General features: G+C 38.4%; 1 protein-coding gene across 2 annotated transcripts in view; it reads left to right on the plus strand.

Annotated features, from left to right (window-relative positions):
* The first annotated feature begins 1,044 nt into the window (after positions 1-1,044).
* Positions 1,045-22,668, plus strand: part of Gclc (glutamate-cysteine ligase catalytic subunit) — a 46,737-nt gene continuing 25,113 nt past the window's right edge. For both annotated transcript variants that reach the window (XM_027938284.2, XM_071613308.1), the window contains exon 1: positions 1,045-1,593. In XM_027938284.2, coding sequence (XP_027794085.1) covers positions 1,444-1,593 — 150 coding nt within the window. In that variant the 5' untranslated portion in view covers positions 1,045-1,443. The remainder of the gene's footprint in view (positions 1,594-22,668) is intronic.

Consider the following 22,668-nt stretch of genomic DNA (forward strand, 5'->3'; position numbering starts at 1 on the left):
TTTGTCTCCCACCTCTGCAAGAAGACTCCTGTTATACAGTTATTCAGCAATTGAGTGCTTATTAAATGTTAATTCTATAGTTTAAGAGAAGGGGGCCTAATAAATACACACTTTCTGGCCTCAGTACATGTATGATCTAGTTGCTGACACTTTCCCCCTGACCTGTCATATAATTTCTGTCAACACTACTTATTGAACAATTACTTAGGGGCAAGGTGGCAACTTCAATTGTTCCTAGTAGTTTCCATATCTGTGATAAGCTCATGTAAACATCACTGTGATCACTTGGTGGACAAATATTAGGTTTGGATGGAGAATAAATCTGGAAATGGTTCCTTCATATGGTCTATCTGGAGATGTTCACAAAACCCCTTTTGATGCAGTGAATAGTGTCTGTGCCATCTAGAAAATATGTTATCAAATAGAGGATACACAAATAATGAAAATATATACATGTGTCAAAAACCTTGTAGACAAATTGATTCCTCCTGATAACCAGGTGGATTTATTGACAATCAACTCTATTCATATCTACACTATGTAAATCCTTAAAGATTCCATAAAAGTTATGATTAATTTAATCTTAAACAGGTAAAAGTTTTTTGTCAGTAAGTGGTGGAACCTAGACTTGTATTTGTATTTCATCTGACTTCCCCAAATTAATATTTTTCACAACATATCTGCCGCTCTCACCCTCTTCTTACAGGTGTGAGACTTTTTCCACCTAAAAAGTAATCTGGTGTATTCTTCATTAATTCATTTAATCAATCTTCTTCAACTATCAAGTTTTGCTTAATTGAGGCCTGGGTCACTCCGCCCTCTCCCCTCCCCTTCTCTGAACTCCTCCCCTTCTCCCCGCCCCGCCTCCCGAGAGCACCGCCTTAGACTCCGTCCCAGCCACGCCTGCCACGCCTCCTCCGCAGCCCATAGCGACCCCTCGGGTTCTCAGCCACGCCTCCCTTTATCGCACCGCCTCCTTTCTCCGCCTTCGCCCGCAGTCTATAAAATCCGGAACGTCGGATCACGTCCCGGAGCGGCGAGCCAGCGGACGCGGAGACTGGGCATGCTCCGCAGCGGCGCAGGTTTTGGACACAAGTAGGAAGAAGCCAGTGCAGGACACCGGCACCGAGAATCGGGAGCCGCCACCGGCGACTTAAAGCCGAAGCAGGCGATCGTCGGAGCGGGCTGAGAGCCGCCGAGACTGCCCTGCCGCCTTTTGCCTCTGTCTGCGCGGTGCACCGGACCCGGGCTCTGTCACCTGGGCGGCAGGGATCCCCGCGCCGGGAGCCAGAACGGATAGGACCCTCCTTCTGTCTGCTGCGGCCGGAGGGCGCCCCCTGAGTGGAGCAGCCGCCGCCTTCTGCGGACCGCTGAGTGTCCGGCTCACGCCCGGCGCCCGGAGCAAGCGACTGCCACCGTCAGCTCGAGGAGGAGGGGGCGGCCATGGGGCTGCTGTCCCAGGGCTCGCCTCTGAGCTGGGAGGAGACCAAGCGCTACGCCGACCACGTGCGGCGGCACGGGATCCTCCAGTTCCTGCACATCTACCACGCCGTCAAGGACCGGCACAAGGACGTGCTCAAGTGGGGCGACGAGGTGAGTGCAGCGACCGGTGCCCCTGCCAGGTCACCGCGCTCCTTTGTTCCGCCAGGCCGGACCCGCACCCTCATCCCCGGCCCATCTCTGTCGGTCCCCTGTCCTGCGCCCCGGCGCTGCCTCTGCCCTTGCGGACCGGTGTGCAGGGCCACTGGGCCCTGGGGGCCCTGCCTGAGCCCCTTAGCCAGACTCCCATCTCTCCCCAGCTCTCATTTGTTCGTTTATTCATTCATTCATTCATTCATTCATTTAAGCCTTCCCCTTCATTCAAGAAATGCGGATTGGGTACTGGGAAGACGTGAGCATGAAAAAGTATGTATATACATGTGTGTGTGTGTATATACGTATACAAAAAAGTTTTGTGTAGCTGCTGACTGAAGGCTACCGCCACCCACTGTTCCATCTCAAAATTCATCTTTGCGATTAATGTGAACGGGACTAAATTGTTCTAGGAGGCCTCTTGCTTTTAGAAGTCAGGTCTAAAGGATGTACATCCTTACATCATACAGCCCTACCTCATCTAGGTGTTTTTGTTAAACTTATCTGTCTTTAACCGCCAACTTTATAGCTATAAATTGGAACAAGTTACAGCTCAGTTTTCCTAAAGGAGGAAGGAACCTTCGGTTCCTGTTTAAGCATAAGTGGGATTGTTTTAAGTCTTCAAAGTTATGATTCTTCAGTGCTTTCCTAGGATGATCTGAGTCCTGCACCTAAACTTCACCATTCATCGCTTTAGCATGTGTTCTGCCTGGAGATAAAATCTTTAGATTTTCAGTGTTGAAAGATTATTTATTGGAATGATCTGGAAAGCAGCAATGTTAAAAATTGTTACATTTAGTCTTTTCTGCCAAAGTTTTTTGTGCCTTTCCTGTTTTTAAAAAACATTACTATGCAGTACATATTATTAAAAGACTTTTTGAGAAGTCTGTGTCTGTTTTGCATCATGGTTTGGGCACTTGCTGTAGATGTTTTGCTACTCCTGTAATTTATCTTCTGGTCAGTGTTGTTATCACTCTTGGCCCCAGTGTGGAAGTGCTGCCGTAACAATGCAGAGTACCTAACTGCAAAAAGTTAGTTTTTCGTGTTTCTAAGATTGGTAGATAACTCTGCTGATTTAAATTAGAAAAGTAATAATGACTAGTAATTCCTGTTTCTACAAAATGTTCTCTCACACTTTGGACAGAAAAAGGATACAAAAAATGTGTTTGGTAGTTCTTCAGTTTTAATCTAAAATTCAGTATTTCTTTACAACATCTGCATTTATACATTTATTTGTGTATTCCATATCACAGGAAAATATCAGCCCTGGGAGGAGGGACTGCTATTTAGGAGGGACACCATGCTTCTTGCTTACCTGTTTTTCTAGGACTTAACCTTGTGCCTGGTATGGTTGGTATCAGGTACTTGTGCAACTAGTCATTTTTGAACAATAAAACGTTAGAATTTTACTTGTGCCTGTTTCACATCAAATTAGGACTACCTTTGTAGTGACTGTCCCAGATAAAACTGTATCAACAGACTTTCAACACAGTTGGAGCACAGGAGCTCACTCTGGAGAACCCTCTTCCCTACTTATCTCCATTCATGGAGAAGTTTTGAGATGTATTTCTCCTGTTGGCAGAAAGAACATTTAGAACTACCTACTGTAAGTGACTTGTAGTGGTTGAATGAACTGGTGTGAGAAGAGTGAAGTGTGGGCCTTGACATGTGATACATACATATGTCTCTACTTCAGCAGACTCATGGAGAGAGATTTGCTTCTCCTTCCTACCCCAAAAGATGAAGAGAAGGGAAAAAGAGTGGCAGTAATGTGTACTTGTATTTTGCTTTTATAAAGGGGAGAAAATTGGGCACAGCATTTCAGCCAGGTAATAAACTTCTTGAAAAGATGATGATGTGCACATATATTGAATAATTAAGACTTATGGTTTGTCATGATTAATAAGCTGACCGAATAGCCCTGCTCTTACATTAGAATGTGCCAAAGATCTATGAAAACTTTCATTAGTGACTGTTGAAACTTGATCTTCAAATTTCATGTTCCAGATATCTGTTATATATAATAAATGAAATACAAAGCTACAGATTGCTTTTTAAAAACTTGAACTGCTTCTCCTTTAACTAGTATTTTTCTGTTTATTTCATGATCTTTTCTATCCCTTAGATTTTTTCCTAAAAAAAAATCCTTTGACCCCTCCCCACTAACAAATCTGCATCCTTCAGAGTGGAGAGTTGACTGTTTAACAGAAACTTGAGGTTGAAAAGTTATCTTAAATGAAAAAAAAAAAAAAATCTGCTCACTTATTATTATATTAGATTTTTCTGTCACCTCTCTGGTTGGAGTATAAAATTTTTCAAGACTAGTGTTCCCGTCTGTTGGAAATGGGTAGCCTGTCACAGGGAAAGGATTACAGTTGTGAAATTTGCCTGGATGGTTAGAAAAAATGCTCCACTCTACTTTTTATTTCTGAAATGTCACTTTAGTGATGCCCCATATCCTTCAACTCCCATCTTATGGACAGGGAGAAAGTGTGACATTCCCTAGGGGATCTCATGTCTAAGGATTTGTCGATACCTGTAACTATTCCTCCGTCTTCTTACCAAAGTAATCACCTCTTATGAGTTAGAGGATTATTTTTCACACTGAGGCCATGATCCATAGTGGGTTGAGAAATTTTGAAAACTTCAAAAAATCAAGACTGTTTATTTTTGTATAGGAACACTTATCATGCAATCTACCTTCTTAACAATTTTTAAGTATGCAGTAAAGTGTTGTTAACTACAGGAACAATGTCCTACAGATCTGCAGAATTTGTTTATCTTGCATAATGGAGACATCATGCTTGTGGATTAGCAACTCTTCATTTTCCCCTCATCTTAGCCCTTGGCAACCACTATTCTACTCTCTGATTCTAGGAGTTTAGATATTTTAGCTATCTTATATAAGTGAAATAATACATTATTTGTCCTGTGACAGATTTATTTTACTTAGCATAATATTCTCAATGGTCAGTCATCCAAGTTGTCTCATAATGAAGGAGTTCCTTTTTTAAGGCTAAATAACATTCCGTTGTTCGTATATACTGCATTTTCTTTATCCATTCTTCTGAGGATGAATATTTAGATTGTTCCCACATCTTGGCCATTGTGAACAGTGCTGCAGTGAACCCTGAAGCGCTAATATCTCTGTCAACCAAAACATTTTGAAAATGAAATTGAATAGTATGAAGAATATTGCTGCCCATGCCTGCAATTACAAGTTACTGGGGAGGCTAAGGGAAGAGGATCACAGGCTCAAGGCTATCTCAAGAGGATCACAGACTTAGCTAGGTCCTGTCTCAAAAATAAAAAGGGCTGGGAATATAGTACAGTGTGGTAGAACAATCCTGGAGTTTAGTCTCCAGTACTGCCAAAAAAACAAAATGAAAAAACCCAAACCCACACACACAAAATAATTTATCATATATTGTAAGATTATGTCAAACTTTTGAGTTGCTTTTTTGAGAGTGTGTAAACAGGGTAGATTGCAGGTAAATTCTTACTGTGGTTCACAGGTGAAGGAGTTTGAAAGCCTTTCTTGTTGAAGTGAGCACTATGGGAAAAGCTGGAGGTTGGCATGAGTCCTTGCACAGAGCAGGAACTCACTATTGCCTGTACTGACTACAATTCTGAAGACTGGGTTAGAAGCCTTGGGAAGTTCCTGAGAAATAGGCTGAGCAGATAAAAGTAGAGAAAGGTGTGGTGAGTGGTGTGGCCCCTGGAGATGAGGGATGGTCCTGCTAGACAGAAAGTAGTGTTTTGGATGTGATAAGTTGTAGTGTATGGGCTTGACACCAAATGCTGCTTTTCATGGTTTGTTGTTGCATTTATAGGGCCATGCTTGCTTTTTTTTTTTTTTAAGGAAAGAATCAAACAAAAACTCTTAAAACTTAATGTAGGTATGGTTGGAAGAGCGCCTTCAGCTTTAGAAATGCTGAGCCCTACCTACCAGAGCATTATTTACTTCTTCATACCACAAAGAACCCTGGATTTAGGGTTCATTTGTGTTCTAGTCCAAGGTCTGCCAAATGCCCTGTGTAATCTAGAGCTTCAGTTTCCTTATTTGGAAAAGGAGAGGGTTGGACTCTCTTACCCCTTCCAGCTTTTATAGTTTAATTAATTACATTCTGAAGAAGGTTTTTAATAATGTACATATTTTAAGCCCTAATATGTTAACTCTGAGATTCACCTGAAGGTGCCAACAACCAGTCACTGGTAAAGTGGATAGTGTTGTGAAGACCCATATATGCTGGCTTATGGGAACTCAAAAGTATTTTCCTAGGGGAACCTTATAAGTCCATAGATTCCCAAATCAGCATACAGATGCCTGTTTTACCTTTAATATTATAGGTCCGAACCTTATTATGTATTATGCTCTTACAGTGGGAAATAAAAGTCCTAACTCCAATACAAGATACCTTGTATTACTCCAGGATAGCTGATGATGGAAAGGGTATTTAGGCCACTGATTTTTCTTTTTTTTTTTTAATGCAAAAAATCAATCAATCAGTAAGGATAAACACTTGTTTTTGCATAGCTCACACACAATTTTCAGATATTTTATTCATAACTTGGTATGGGCACATTGAAAGACTGATCTAAGAGATCTGTGATATAAATATGGTAATAAATCTGCCTCTCTATTGTTCCTAATCACACTGGTAGTAGGTGTTAGCTGTCTCCCAGGCCTTTTCAACTACCTAGTAGAAGAGACATCAGAATTGAAATTGTCTGATTCCACGTCCATTTCTTAAACACTTTATATCAGGTTTTAGAATATATGAGATTTTTATCAAATCTTTTACAGAGTTTATAAAGTATAACGTTGTAAAGGTATCAGAAGACGGCATGTACAAATGAATGTTATTTTTCTAGTTTTTAAGCCAAATGTAATGGTTCTCAAAGGCAAGAAGGTAAACTGTCTTCTAGTTGACAGGAAAGTCCATATGAATCTGGAGAGGAAAATACAGTGTATAGTTACTTGGGAATTTAAGTATAACCTGTGTATCTCATTTGCTTCTTCTTCTTTTTTTTTTCTTTTTTGTGGTGCTGGGGATTGAACCCAGAAACTTGTTCATTCAGGGCTATATTCCCAGCCCTAGTGTATCTCACTTAAATAGCCATGGTCATTGGGGAATGAAGCTTTTCATGTTTATGGGCTTTTTTTCCCAATTAACTGAATTTTTGCACAGCAGATATAATATTTTTTAAAAAATATTTTTAGTTGTAGATAGACACAATACCTTTATTTTATTTATTTGATTTTTATGTGGTGCTAAGGATTGAACCCAGTGCCCCACATGTGCCAGGCAAGCATTTACAATCCCAACCCTAATTATTTTTTCATTAGTAATTTTTTATGGAATTTCTAAATTGCATTTCAAAATCTAGAGTGACTTTTTATGTATATATTTACTTTATTTATTTCATTTTTATGTGGTGCTCTAAAAGATCAAACCCAGTGCTTTATATGTGCTAGGCAGGCACTCTGCCACTGAGCTACAGCCCCAACCCCCTAGATTGACTTCTTAGAATAAGATATTGGATATGAATTATTTGTTAATAAGCATCACAAAGATTTAGGTTTCTTCTGTATTTTCATTGTATATTCTGTATTACAAAAAGAAAATTGTTTCATCTTTATGTCTCCTTTGGCCATCACAGGACCTGGATTCAACAGCCTTTATTGACCTCATCCAAACAGTGGTGAAATCTAGGGGGAAAAAAAGTCAGACATTGTTTGGAGCCTTCTGGTGTTTTTTTTTTTTTTTTTTTTTTATTGGTGGTGGTGGTATTGGGGATTGAACCCAGGAGTGCTCTATCACTGAGCTATATCCTTAGCCCTTTTTTATTTTGAGACTGGGTCTCGCTAAATTGCCATAGCAACCAGCAACAAGAGGTTCCTTTTTTAAAGTTAGAAAACCATATAACTGATCCTTTGTGTATATATAAGGAATTGAAGCTAAGGTCTTTTTTAGTTGGCTGTTTTTGTCTCTGTGACCAAAAAACTGGATAAGAACAATTTTAGAGGAGGAAAAGTTTATTTGGCACTTAAAATTTCAGAGGTCTCAGTCTATAGACCTCTGTCTCCATTGCTGTGGGCCCAAGGTGAGGCAGAACACCATGGCAGAAGGATATGGTAGAGGAAAGCCACTCTGGACATGCCAATCAAGAAGCAGAGTGTTCTGCTCACCTTGAACAAAGTATATACCCCAAAGGCATGTTCTCAATGACCTACCTCCTCCAGTCACACCCTACCTGCCTATAGTTACCACCCAGTTAATACATACATTGAAGAGGATCAATCCACTGATTAGATTAGGTTAGATTAAGGCTTTCATAAAACAATCATTTCGCTTCTGAACTTTCTTGCATTGTCTCACGCAAGAGCATTTGGGAGACACCTCATATATAAGCCATAACAGATCCCCTGTTCCTTCCTTGCCCCTACCCCCATGCTGGGGATCAAACTCAGGGCCTCTAGAACACTAGGCAAGTGCTGTCCCACTGAACTACATCCACCCCTAAGGTTGAAATTTTAAACTTGCCTTAAATGTGACCTTGACTGTGAGTTTTGGTATTCATCTCAATTTTGTTGTTGCTTTAGTATTCTTTTTGTGTTTTATAAATTTTGTATTTTCTTTTTAAACCCAACTTTATTGAGTATGAAATTAATGTACATCCATTTAAAACATACAGTTCATTTTTTTTTTTGGTACTGCGGTTGAACCCAGGGGTTTTATATTTTATTTAGAGACATGGTCTCACTGAGTTACTTAGTCCTTCACTAAGTCTCTGAGGCACTAAGCTTTTCCATAGCATCCCAGAAATTCCTATGTCCATGGCAAATGTGTGCATGTAGGTGGTGCTTGAGAGACAGAAAGGCTAAAGGAACTCATTTCAGGTGTTTGTGAGCCTTTTTTTTTTAGTTGTAGGTGGACACTATACCTTTATTTTATTTATTTATATGTGATGCTGAGGATCGAACCCAGGGCCTCACATGTGTCAGGTAAGCGCTCTACCACTGAGTCACAATCCCAGCCCTGTGAGTCTTCTTTCAGTGCCACTTTTAGAAAGTGCCTTGAAAAACTTGTATTCATTAATTGTGTGAATCTCTCTGTGCATTTTGGTGGTGTAAATGTGATGAACAGGTGTGGCCAGTTTGTAGAGGTGATGTAGCTCAGTGGTAGAGCACTTGCCTTGTGTTCTGGAGGCCTTATGTTCAATTCCCAGGATAAGTAGGGGGTTCCTTCTCCACCATATCCCTGTTGAATTTCTCCATGTGAAGTCCCTACTCTCTAGAAGAGGTAAGAACAGAGTGTAGCTCAGTGCAGAGTGCCTGCCTGCCTAGCATGTAGAAGGCTTTGGGTTTGTTTGCAGCACCACCACAAAGGAAGAAAGGAAGGAAAGAAAGAAAGGAAAAAGAAGGAAGAAGTTTTAGCACTGTATTCATTTATCAGTACTCTGACTCACCATTTTGAAACATAAACTTGCTTCATTAAGACCGTATATTTTTAGAAAAGATGTCACAATATTAACTGAACCTCTAATATCAGAATTTGTATATATAAGGCATCTGAAAGTATTATTAAAGATAGAAAACTATATGGCCATTACTGATATTGCTGGCATCCTAATGAGTTTGCTAATTAGTACTCTGTTTGACATTTAATATAACCATTTTTTTTTTTAAATCTTAACAGCTTTATTAAGGTATAATTAACAGAAAATAAACTACCTTTATTTAAATGAACTATCTGATAAGTTTCTGGTTTTTGGTGCCTGGGGGATTGAACCCAGGGCCTTACACATGCTAAACATGTGCTCTACCACTGAACCATATCACCAGCATCAGTAAGTTTTGATACACAAGTGTGTATGTGTCAAGATGAACATATCCATTATCTTCAAAAATGTCTTTGCCCCTTTTTAATTCTTCCCTCTCCCTACTCTCTGGCAACCTCATATCTGCTCTCAATCACTGTAGCTTGGTTTGCATTTCCTAGAATTTTTTATCTAGGAACTCTTACAGTATACTTTCAATCTGACTTTTCTTTACTTTTTCTTTTTTCGAAACAGTCTTACTATATTGCCCAGGCCAGCTCCAAATTTCTGGGATTAAGCAATCTTCCTGTTTCGAGTTTCCCAAGTAGCTAGGACTACAGGCATATGACAGCCTGAATGGTCTGGCTTTTAACTCTGAATATTTTGAAATTTATCCATGTTGTATCGTTCAGTAGTTTATTCCTTTTAATTGCTGAGTAATATTCTATTCTATGGATATACCACCATTTGTTTATTTGCCATTTGTGTTGGGTCTAATTTTTAGCTATTACGAATAAAAGAACATTAGCTTATAAGTCTTTGTATGGACGTATTCTTTCCTTGTTTTATTACCTACAAGATGTGTATTTTAACTTTTTAAGGAAATTACTAAACTTCTCTAAAGTGGTTGTACCATTTTGCATTCTTAACAGCAAGGTATGCCAGTTCCAGTTCATTTACATCCTTGGTATAGGCAGTCTCATTAATTTTAGACATTCCATTAGTTGTGTGTGGTATTTCATTGTATTTTTTTAAATATTTATTTTTTAGTTGTAGTTGGACATAATATTTTTATTTATTTATTTTTATATAGTGCTGAGGATTGAATCCAGGGCCGCACCGGTGCGAAGTGAGCACTCTACCACTGAGCCACAACCCCAGCCCCTTGTATTTTGAATATGCATTTCCCTAAAGACCAATGATGTTGATTATCTTTTCATGTAGTTAATGCCTTCTGTCTTGTGGAGCATGTTAAAAACATTTGTCTCTTTGAGTTCTTTTCAAACTATTCCATTTTAAGAGTTCTGTGTATGTTCTGGATGCCGTTTCAGATACATGCTTTGCAAATTTTTTTTGCCAGTCCGTTTTCATTCTCTTAATAGTATATTTTGAAGAATAGAAGTTTATTTTGTTGAATTCCAGTTCACCCATTTGTTCTTTGTGGGGTTATACTGTTGGTATGGTATCTAAAGATTAATCTTTGCCTAATCTAAGTTTGCAAAGATGTTCTCCTGTGCTTTCTTCAAGAAGTATTATAACTTTAGGTTTTACATTAGTTCTCTAGTCCATTTTAAGATATAGTTTATATATATATATATATATATATATATATATATATATATATATATATATTTATATATATATATATATATATATATATATATATATATATATATATATATATTATATATATATATATATATATATATAAACTCTATGTATGTATATGTATATTTTATATATGTATATATTGGTTCCTGGTGCAAAATGGTGTGCTAAAGGTTTTGTTTGCATGTTGCTCCAGAATTTTCTGTTTAAAAGTCTATCCTTTCCTCACTTTCAAGGTGTATTATCTTTACACCTTTGTTCAATATTGGTTGTCTGTGTATGTATGGATTTATTTTGGGACTCTGTACTATTCCATTGACCTAATTGTCTGTCTTTATGCCAGTAGGCACACTCTTTTAATCACTATGGCTTTATAAGAAGTCATGAGATCAGAGAGGGTCAACTCTCCAACTTTGTTCTTTTTCCAACTGGTTTGATTTTTTTAGACACTTTGAGCATTTCTACATGAATTTTAGAACCAAATTGACTACTTCTACCAAAAACAGCAACAACAACAAAAAATCCACAAACCTTGATGGGATTGCCTTGAATTTATAGATTAATATCTTAATAATATTGAGTCTTCCTATTAACAAGTAAGTCTTTCCACCTATCTCCTTTAATTTCTCTCAGCAGTGATTTGTAGTTTTCAGGGGTAGGTCTTTTAACATCTTTTTTGTCATATTTCTCCTTGAGTGTTTCATGTGTTTTGATTCTATCATAAATGTTTGTAAATTATTTTTTAAAAATTTCAATTTCTCATTAATTTCTTTGCTGGTCTGTTAGAATAATATTGACTTTGTGTATTTGTCTTCTACCCAGTGACCCTAAATTCACTTATTTAAACATGTACAGTTCTCAACTGTGTTTAATGGCATTGGCTGCTCATTCTATCATCTTTGTCATTTCAGGTCAGGTGCAATTGGTTGATTTTTTTCTCTTCATTTCAAGGATGTTTCTCTGCATCTTTGAACAATGGTATACATGCATTCAATCACTGATTGGATGCTAGACATTGTGAATTTTACCTTGTTGTATACTTGATATTTGTTTATTCTGTAAGTATTCTTAAACTTTGTTCCTTTCAGGAGTTGCATTTACAGTTTATTATGCAGATTCAGAGAAGTCTAGGTTTAGGGCTGTTTCTGAGTACTCTACTCAGAATGCCTGAATTATGATTTATATTGCTGGTGAGGACATACCTTGCCCTGATATGGGGTACTAAGGTCCCATTTCAGTAGTTGATTTACTACTGAATACTTCAGGAGAAATTCTGCTTATCTCTGGAGTTCTCTGTATCATTCTCTTCTTTCCAGTAGCCTTTCCCATGAACTATAGTCGACTCAATTTCCCCATACTTCCAGCTTTATCTTTTCAATTTTAGGGAGTCCACTAGACTCTGCCTACTTCCCTGTCCATGACCTAGAGTCTCTTTTCAAGCAGTGAGTTTGGGGCATTTGTAGGGCTCACTTAATTTTTTTCACCCTAACCCAAGGATCTCTGTCCTTTGTTATCTGATTTTCAGTGTCTTTAAAACAATTATTTTAAATTTTATCTCTTTCTCCCTCTTCTTTCTTTTATTGTTGTTTCAGGTGGGAGAGTAAATTTTGGTTCCCCTTATTCCATCTTGATTGGAAGAGGATGTTTTTCTCACTTTTTCTATTATCTTTTCATCTCTGTTCTCCTTTGTCTTTGCCCAAAAGCTATTAGTCCTGTTGTTATAAGACACCTGCCAACAACCAAGGTTTAGTCAAGTTTTCCTAGTCAGATTTTATTTGCTTTTGTGCTATTAATGTTTGATATTTAGTATTACTGTTATCATTTGTTGTATGACTATTTGGTAAGAGCATAATTACTTATAAGTTTGTATATATTTTTTGAATGGCTTTAGTCTGAAATGAGAGTCAAAATCCTGGGTCTCCCCCAAATAGTTCCCAAATAACTGTGAGATCTTAGATACAAAACTAATTTTTTTTCACTTTACCACTGAGCCATATCCCCAACCCTTTTGTTTTGTGTTGTTTTGAGACAGGGTCTCACCAAGTGAGGAGAGGGACTAGAGCAACATCTGAGTTGCCTATGTGGGTTTGGCAGCCACAAACTTGAAGGTGGTGGTTAAAAAGTGCCTCTGGGTTCAATCCCTAGTAGTAAATAAATAAATGAATAAAAAACAAGGAGGAGGGTGAGGTTGCTAAGGCTGACCTTGAACTTGCAATCCTCCTGCCTCAGCCTTCTGAGTCACTGGGATTACAGGCATACACCACTGTGCTTGGCTAAAACTAAAATTCTTTGGGCTACAATTTCCTCATCTGTAAGACTGATTTTTAAAATGCCTATCATTTGATTTTGAATTGCATGCTTACACATACATTTTTGTCTTTTGACAATTTTATAGTTCTTTAAAAAAAATTTTTTTTTTTCCAATGCTGGGAATTGAACTCAGAGCCTTGCACATGCTAGGCAAATGCTTTTAGCATTGTAGCTGCTTCAGAATGCCCTAAACTCCATATAAATTATAAAATATCAGGAAATGCATATGTGAACTGGTAGAATACATTTTTTTTGCACATCACCTATTGGATGTTAGTATTTCTCTTGAAGTAATATGCTTTAATGACAATTGAAAAAGTAATCTTAAATATAAAGCTATAGAGGTTAAATTTCTAGAAATTTTTTTCTTTGTCTTTCTAAATAAACCTATTTGATTCTCACAGTTTTTTTGTAACAAGCAAAATGGTGTAAACTGTTTCCTCCAGAAGCTGATACTTAAACTTTATTCATGTATGGCAAAATACTAAAGGGTTTATTCTTATGATGGATAACTTTTAAATTAAGAAGTATTTATTGAGTACTTCCTATATATTGAATACTTCCTGTGCTAGATCATAAGATTGAAGAGAGAAGCTCTCTGCCCTTGAAGAATTCAGTGGCTGGGGTGGGGGGAAGACAAATGGGGACAAAAGGGAGGGAGGAAAGGAGGAATTTGCTCAGTAGGTAGAGATCCTAAGACTTGTACATGGAGAGGCCCTTCTGTTGGAATCTGAAAGGAAGGTTAAGAAGGTCAGGAAAGGACCTACCAAATGTGTGACTGTGAAGGTGCCTGGAGTTGATGGAGTGTCAATTAGTATTGCTTTGATATAGGGCCAAAGCAGAGAATAGGAAATGGCTAGAGGTTGAGGCAAGAAAGGCACATTGAATCCAGGCTAGTTAAGGTACTTTATAATAGGCCATATTGGGAGACACAGTATTCTAAATCCCCAAATGGTAGAAAGATGTTTCTTGTAGTTCATTTTGGTAGTAAAAAATGGTTTAGGAGACACAGAGATAAGAAGCCCACAATGCAGGTTGTAATCTTTGCTAGCAGAGAAAAAAAGAGTCTGGCCTAAGGCTCCAGAGAAAGAATTTTGCATGTTAAAAAAACTACTCGGGAGGACCCAGCACTGGAGTGGGTCCTCTCATCCAGGTTTCTAGTGTAGATGATCACAGGAATACCTGTAGGAATAGTTCCTGGGGGAACTAGAGTGCACATGCTGGTTTAAAGCCCTTGGAGCCTGTCTTTTTTATGCAGTAGAAATACCAGGTGCACAATGAGGAAAGGGAGCTAGAGCACATCTGAGTTAACTGTGTGGGTTTGGCAGCCACAAACTTGAAGGTGGTGGTTAAAAAGTGCCTCTGGGTTCAATTCCTAGTAGTGAATAAATAAATAAATAGCAAGAAGGAGGGTGAGGGTGAGGTAACCCATACAAAGTGCCTCAGAACCCTAGTGACTATACACTTAAGGAACAGGAATATAGCATGGGATCTTGAGGACGCCGTGTACTGGAAGAATGGTGGCATTTTCAAGAGGATGGGTAGAATGAGAACTAAAATGTAGCCCCTGGAGTTGCCAGTTGCCAGTTATTAATGACTTGGGATGGAGCAAAACTTAGTTAGAATGATACTCCTGAATCTCCACTTAAAGGTTATTTCCCAGACATTAAGAAGATATTAAGCCTTAACCCTCTAGTTAAGAGGGGTTTGTTCTGGAGTTTTTTGTTTTTTTTTTTTTTTGGGGGGGGGGTTATTTAATTATTTTTGGTTGTGTGTGTGTGTGTGTTTTGTGGTGCTGGGGATTGCCCTCTACCATGGAGCTATATCCTCAGCCCTAAGTGTTTGTTTTTGATATATTTTCATAGGTAACCAGAAAATTGGTCATCTGGATTGGTCTATTCGTAGAGAGTTCATGTTGTGTGTTCTTCAGAGAACTTTCTATGTTCTTAGGTATTTGTGACTGTTATGGTCAGGATTTAGTCGTTGAACTGATTTCCACAATAAGATTACAACCCCAATCCCCCCAACCAGATGTTCCTGATTACATAACTGTTCATAGAGACTGAATCCTGCCAGATCTTTGTTGTTCTTTGGATTCAGTTAATTCCTTAGATTCTGAACCAATGCTGATTTAGCAGAATTAAAGCAAAACCGTAAGGTGCGAGACTCCATGGTCTTTCCTCGAAATTATTAAGAATCTGGGAAGTGATTCTGCCCCATTTGGATTAACCACAGGTGTCAGGAGCTTGGATTTCACAAAGATAGGAAAGGTCTTTGGAATACCTGTGAAAGCTGGTTAGTACCTCTCTGAAGTGTTTGAAAGAGTTAGGGATTGCAGCTTGCCTTAAACACTAGAAAGTTAACATTAAAAAAAAAAATCTCAGTAAGTGTGTTCTCTGAGAACTGTAAGCTAAAGTGGTTCTATGGATGAGCTTCATTCATATCCCTCTCTAAATATTCATGTGTTCACCCAAATCAGGTGCTTAGAAGCTGTATTGTTATCCAGTACACTTTTTAACCATTCTCCCCATGCCGAGCATGGGAACACTCTGGCCTGCCATGGTGGTGTTAGGTGTAGGGGTTATGATCTGTTGACTCTTCTACTCCAATAAAGCAAGAATTAGGAAGTAAACATAAGTCCTGTAAGCCTAAGGTTCCTGCATATCTACAGCCCTTACCCGGATACTTTATACACAGTTCTTGCAGCCTTGGTCATCTAGTTCCTCAGCTCAAGATTGAGACAAAAATGAAAGGAACCAATTCTGAGAGCAGCTGCAAAAAACAGTAGCTGTGGCTGCTGCAAGGGTTTTGTGGTGTTTAAACTCTATAGTTAAAGAAATAAGGCTGGGGTTGTGGCTCAGCGGGAGCATGCTCGCCTAGCATGTGCAGTGCAAGGCCCTGGCTTTGATCCTCAGCACCACATAAAAATAAATAAATAAGGGTATTGTCTACAACTAAAAAAAAAAAAGAAATGAAATTGCCAATGAAGTCTGAAGTCCTAATAAAAAGTGAAAGTATGTTTAGTATCTTCTTATTGATAGCAGAAGGGAATGTAATCAATTTTAGAAAGTTTTCCACCTATATGGGTGTTTTTTTAGAAGATCATACTCCTGAGATTAACCTTGGGTGACAAGACAGTGCACTTGAATAAAATGACCTTCCTGGCAATTCAGAGTAGGTAATCCATTTGGTACTAGTGTTGGTGGCTCTCCTCAGGGGTAGGAATCAGTGTTGTGAAGTCAGCAAAAGTCTCTCTGAAGAAGTGGCATTTGAGCAGCCAGCTCTCTGAAGGGCTAAGGTAAAATCTTTCTGGCAGAGGGAACAGCAGTGCTTCAGAGGCCCTGCAGTGTTTGCTAGAGAAACAAAAAGGCCAATGTGCTGCAGCTGGGTGAGGAGGGGTTGAAAAGGAGGCTGAGGAGGTTGGCCCTATGCTGTCAGAAAGGATTGCTGGGGTTTATTTTGGTCTACTGTTAGCCATTTAAGAGTGTCAGGAGGGGCATGACTTATCTGCAGTGAAGGACCCTGAGACTGGCTGACTGCAGTTAGTTTCCAAGTTAAGTAACTTTCAGTATTTCACTCTAGTAACTTTCATTTTTTTTTACTAAGACCAGTCAGTGCACCTAAAACAAATGCTGTGTGAAACAGATTTTTTTTTTTTGAAATAGTACTTCCTTTGCCATGAGTGACATATTCTGATATTTCTATTCTACTCAATTTTTTTCCCAATATTGATCACAATCCATTGTGGTCGACTAAGGCATTATAACTAGCCTTTTAAAAACACTTCCAAGACAGTATTTTGCCTCCGTTAGTGTCACTGCACTAGAGCTAGTAAATAATAACCACTGGCAAATGCGTGTTTTATGTATTACTCTCCAGGGGAGGTATTGTTTTTATTTTATAAAAGAAAAAACTGAAGCACTTAGAAGGTACCAGGGTTCAAATGGATTGCTGCACCTTTACTGCTCCCTCACACATGGCTACCCAGATAGTAAGGAAAAGAGCTCTGTGACTGTTTTAATAGGCTCCAACCAGAGATGAGGTTGAGGGTGGAAAGTATAGAGGAAGCGATGGTGGTAATGCAGGAAGTGACCTTTTTCTTTCCATTTTTTTTTTTTTAATGATACTGTGAATGTGTCTTGGAACCATAGATGCAGACCTCAGCATTTTTCATTACCAGATGGTTAGTGATTCTCAGTGAAATGCCAGCACTCTCAAAATGAGACTATTGAATGTACTTGGTAAATTTCTCGGTCCACAGGACAAATGCTAACAAGTTTAGTAATGTGACTGCAGCCTTCTCAGCTAATCTTCTGCTGGCAGGCGAGCCCTGTGAAAAGGCAGATGCAGGATGAGCCCTTTATAAGAAAATCAGGCTGACCTCACTTGAAAGCTATGTAGCCTGTGCTGACCTCTTCCCAGGCAGCAGGTAGCCGGTCAAAATCAGCCCCAAGCCAGGAGCCCTGACTACCTCTTCAAGATTTTTCATCCCATAGCATGATTCCATACATATATGGTGGGGAAGGAGTTTAATTAACAAAGCTAAATCTTCTAAATCCTGTTTGAAGCAAGTTATAATTACTCTGTTGGTAGAATCTGCTATAAACTCCAGATACAGTTCCTGAATGGGGCCCTGATGCTGCCTTTGTAAGATGTGATAGAAGGTTTTAATTAAGTTTCTAAATTGCAGAGTGCCTGCATCATGCTGGTGACCACAACAAGCATCTTATCACATTGTTAATTCAATGTCCTGCCTTTTCTGAGGTCGGTTTCTGTGAGAAGACTGGTTAGGTTCAAAATAAGGTAGGAATACTGCAGTTTTATGTATCAGAAAATCAAAACATAACATATGTTAGAGGTATAGTCTTAACAATTAAATTATCCAAAGAAGCACAGAAAATAAATGTCTCGTGCCATCTGTAAAGCATGAAAAGGCAGATCTACATTCAAGTATTTCCTCTGTGCCAACATCAGTATGTCCAAGCCAATTGCATTAGTGTGTCCAGATAAAATTAATCCCAGAGCTGTGGTTTCTCTTGAGTTTTAGTCCAGTGCTGTCCAGTACAGTTTTCTGCAGCAATAGAAATGTTTTACTCTGCACTGTCCAATAGGAACTAGAGAATTGAATTCTTACTTTTGGTTTATGTTAATTATTCTAAAATCTCACCACATGTGCCTAGTGGCTAACATAATGGACAGCACAATTTGTTTCGTTAGTGAAGGGTGCTGTTTTCTGCTCTCTGTGAGATTCACCACAATCTTCCTTGCAACTATTTTCTTTGACTCTTTTGAAAGTTTTGACATTTTTCACATCAGCCTTATATTACTAATCTAGGCATGTGAAGAATGTCTTCTCTGTGTGGGCCAACATACTGCTTCAAGGAAGTTATACCATATCATATATGCTAATCATATGAGAAAATCATTGATTTTTATGCAGTGTTAAAATTGAGATTAATATGTTGTAAATAAAAAGCAGCCTACTCTGTAAGCTAAAGTTTTAGTCTAGCATGCCAGCAGAAGCCCAGGTCAGGGTGAGGCCATGTTTATTTTGGTTTCTAGAAATTTAAACTTCCCCTGAAGTGTATCATGTGCAGTTCTGTGGTATAAATTGTCATTTTTAAAGCAAAACCTATCTTCTTAAAATACATAAAATGTTTTGAGAACTTAATATAAATTTTATTGCTGAAACATTGTCTTTTTGGGACATTAGGCAGTTTAATACAACATCTCAACAGTTACCAGTTTAAGATATTACCCCATATACTGAATATCACAGACAAAATAAATTATAGTTTCTACTCTGTACTGTCACCATTTGGTACCTCAAAACTGCTCAAACATGACCATGGAAACAATGGTTATGATATTTGTAATGTTATTACTAGATAGATATGCCTAACATGGGAGTACACCTTAAACCACATTCTGAGCCATATTAGATTTTTTTTGCCATGTCAGATTTTATTACGCCTGTATTAGAATTTTTTACTCATTTTTGTGCTATTTTGTATTGATTTTTTAAAAAAATAAATGACAGTAGAATGCATTACAATTCTTATTACACATATATACCACAATTTTTAATATCTCTGGTTGTATATAAAGTATGTTGATACCAATTTGTGTCTTCATACATGTACTTTGGATAATGATGTCTATCACATTCCACCATCATTTCTAACCCCTGCCCCTTCCCTTTCCCTCCCACCCATCTGCCCTATCTGGAGTTCGTCTATTCCTCCCATGTTCCCCCTTCCCATCCCAATATGAATCAGCCTCCTTATATCAGAGAAAACACTTGGCATTTGTTTTTTGGGGATTGGCTAACTTCACTTAGCATTATTTTTTGTGCTATTTTAAACAGTTTGGGGGGGGGCGGGAAGGGTGGCGGCTACTAGGGATTGTACTGGGGGCCCTCAGCCATTGAGCCACATCCCCAGTCCTATTTTGTATTTTATTTAGAGACAGAGTCTCACTGAGTTGCTTAGCACCTCACTGTTGCTGAAGCTAGCTTTGAAATTGTCATCCTCCTGCCTCAGCCTTCTGTGCTGTTGGGATTATAGGCGTGTGCCACTGTACCTGGCCAAACAGTTTTTCTTTTGGTCTTGCCATCTAAGTCTTTCCTATGATTGATTAAAAATTAAGTAGTATCCTTTTGGTTAGTACCTTTGGGTGTTACAAGTTTGGGTGTCATGCTACATCAGGAAATGGAGCCATCCAACTTACTGGTTGAGAGTGCTCAAAAAAAAGGTCAAATGTTCTTTCTGATAAGTGGATGCTGATCCATAATTTGCCTGGGGGAGGGGTGTCATGGGAAAAATGGAGGAACTTTGGGCAAAGAGGAGGACAGCATGGGGGTAGGAAAGATGGTGGAATGAGATGGACATCATTACCCTAGGTACATGTATGACTGACTGCACATACGGTGCGACGCTACATCATGTACAACCAGAGAAATGAAAAGTTCTGCTGCATTTGTACAATGAATCAAAATGCATTCTGTTGTCATATATACCTAATTAAAATAAATTAATTAATTTTAAAAATGTGATTGTTACTATTTGCTGGGTGAGGAAACAGTCTCCTGGACCAAAGGCGTGGTTCTGGACTTTAAAAGAACTTGTTATGTGGTGGTGAACTGTTGTGGTATGATCTCTCAAGGATGGGCTCACTTTATCTGCATCCCTGACACGCCCAACAGCAGCTCCCCAGGGGAATGGGTATGCTGGGCCTGCTGTGGGAAGTTGTATTTATGTTAAAGGATCTGTAGGCCCTCACCTTGCCTGGTTAGTCCCCACCCCAGGAATCAGCTTAAATTTAAATGCCATCTCCTTTGGGAAGCCTTCTGATTTTCTAAACCAAATTGGACTCTGCTATTACAAGTGCACAACTGTTTGACATTTTGAATCCTCACTCAGGTAATTAAGCTATCTCGTGTTATTGGTTGTCTTTTCACCTACTTAAGAATTTTCAGAGCAGGAACTACATCTACCTGGTTTTTCACAATATTCCCAGCACCTGCCCAGCACAGGACTTTGCTGAAGGATGAAAAGACACAGTATTGAAAGAAGGGCAGCAAGATGTACTTTGGCACTGATGAGTCATCTGCTACCTGTAGAGACTTTACCATCAAAGTGAGTTGGTTTTTTTAGGAATTAGTATAGGAGAAAACTAGGTCTTTTTGCATAGACCAGTGGAAGAGAGCCAACAGGGGAATGGAGGAGATGCCCCTGAGCCCTCAACTTCAGTAGAATGGCTGGAGACCCTGCCATCCATGCCTACCTACTCTTCCTAGCTAAGTTTGTGGAGCCATTTTCACTATCTTGCCCTCCTAGACCTGATCATCCCACACACTCCCGCCCCAGGGTTGTGAGGAATCTCGCCCCACTGTTCCCAAAGAATGTAGTGCCTTGTGATTCATTGACCAGCAAGGATTTGGTGGTAAATTCCTTCTCTTTAGAGGTCAGGTATGTGATGGGTTAAATACTTTTGAGCCTTAGTTCTAATTTATATGCAGACTGACAAAGGAACTTTCTCAAAGATAATTTTCCTAAATGGGGAGCTGACTTTAATTGACCTTAATGAAATTTTATTATTTCCTAATTAAGCAATGTTTTCATCTCTAGGGAGTAGAAATTAAGAAATTAAATAGAAGGAAGACCAATAGAATAGAGGAAGAGGATCAGGGAAGGAGGAGAGGAGGGAAAATACTAGGGAGTGAAATTAACCAAATTATATTATGTGCATGCATGGATATGTAACAATGCACTATTATGTTTAATTATGATGCACCCATAAAAAATTTGTGGTGGTGCATGCCTATAATACCAGGTACCTGGGAGACCAAAGCAAGAGAATTAAAAGATGGAGACCAGCCTGGACAACTTAGTGAGACCCAGCTCAAGAAAGGGTTGGGAATGTACCTCAGTTGTAGAGTGCTAATCTAACATGTGCAAGGCCTTGAATGTAGTTCCTACTACTTCAAACAGGAAAAAAAAAAAAAAATGAAGCAGAAATTAGTATTTTATATAAAATGTCTAGCCATACCTAAAATTCTAAAGTCCTAGAAGTTCCTACCTTCAGGGAAGATAATCAAAATGTATAAAACTAAGGAGAAAGGAAAATTCTTACTTTGCCCTAGTGGTGAATGTCACTAAAAGACTTTATAAATCCTAAAAATTTGAATATTTATTTAACTATTATTTTAAACTTTAATACCACAAATATTTTGCTGTGTGTCTATTCTGTGTATTCACTATTGTTCTGCATACTTACATCACCCTCAGTTAAGATGTTTTGTTTTTATTGGCCTAATTTCAGATAAACATAAGTTAACTCCTACATTAAATGACTTGAGGATTATTGTGTTGAGGCTGTTCCTAACAACATTGTGTAGCACATAAGGCAAAGAAATGGTAGTTTTATACATGTTTTTGTCCTTGATTCAACAGCTCAGATTAATGTTAATGACTTTTATTCTAGGAATCACCTTTTAGAAACAGAAATATAAGGAATTTTAGTTCTCAATGTAGTATGTTATAGAATGGCTTATAATGTAAAAATACAAGGTTGTTCAAAAAATAGGACACTGGGACAATATAATATTTTCATTGTTAGTAGTAATAAAGGATACATAAGCTCTAGATTATGATTTCCAACTTATTTTAATTCACCTTTGGCATTTTCATTGAAATGTTCACAGAATTGAAAACTTAGAACTTAATGGTTTAATTATGTGAAGTTGAGATAGGTGCTGTCTACCCCATTTATATTGCTCTTTAGGTATTTGCTTTCAAAATTATGTATGTGTACAATGTACATAAGAGATGTTGCTGGAATTATGAATCTGTTCAGAGTTAGGAAGCTGATGTAGTAGTACCCCCTTATCTTTGGGGAAAACATGCCAAGACCCCACATGGAGGCCTGAAACCATGGATAGTGCCAAACCCTACCTATGCTGTTTTTTTTTTTTTTATACAGACATATCTATAAGAAAGTTTAATTTATAAATTGGGCACAATAAGAAATTGACAACAACTAATAATAATAAAATACATTATAATATTCTGA

The sequence above is a fragment of the Marmota flaviventris genome, chromosome 6 (assembly GCF_047511675.1).
Source record: "Marmota flaviventris isolate mMarFla1 chromosome 6, mMarFla1.hap1, whole genome shotgun sequence".
NCBI lineage: Eukaryota > Metazoa > Chordata > Mammalia > Rodentia > Sciuridae > Marmota > Marmota flaviventris.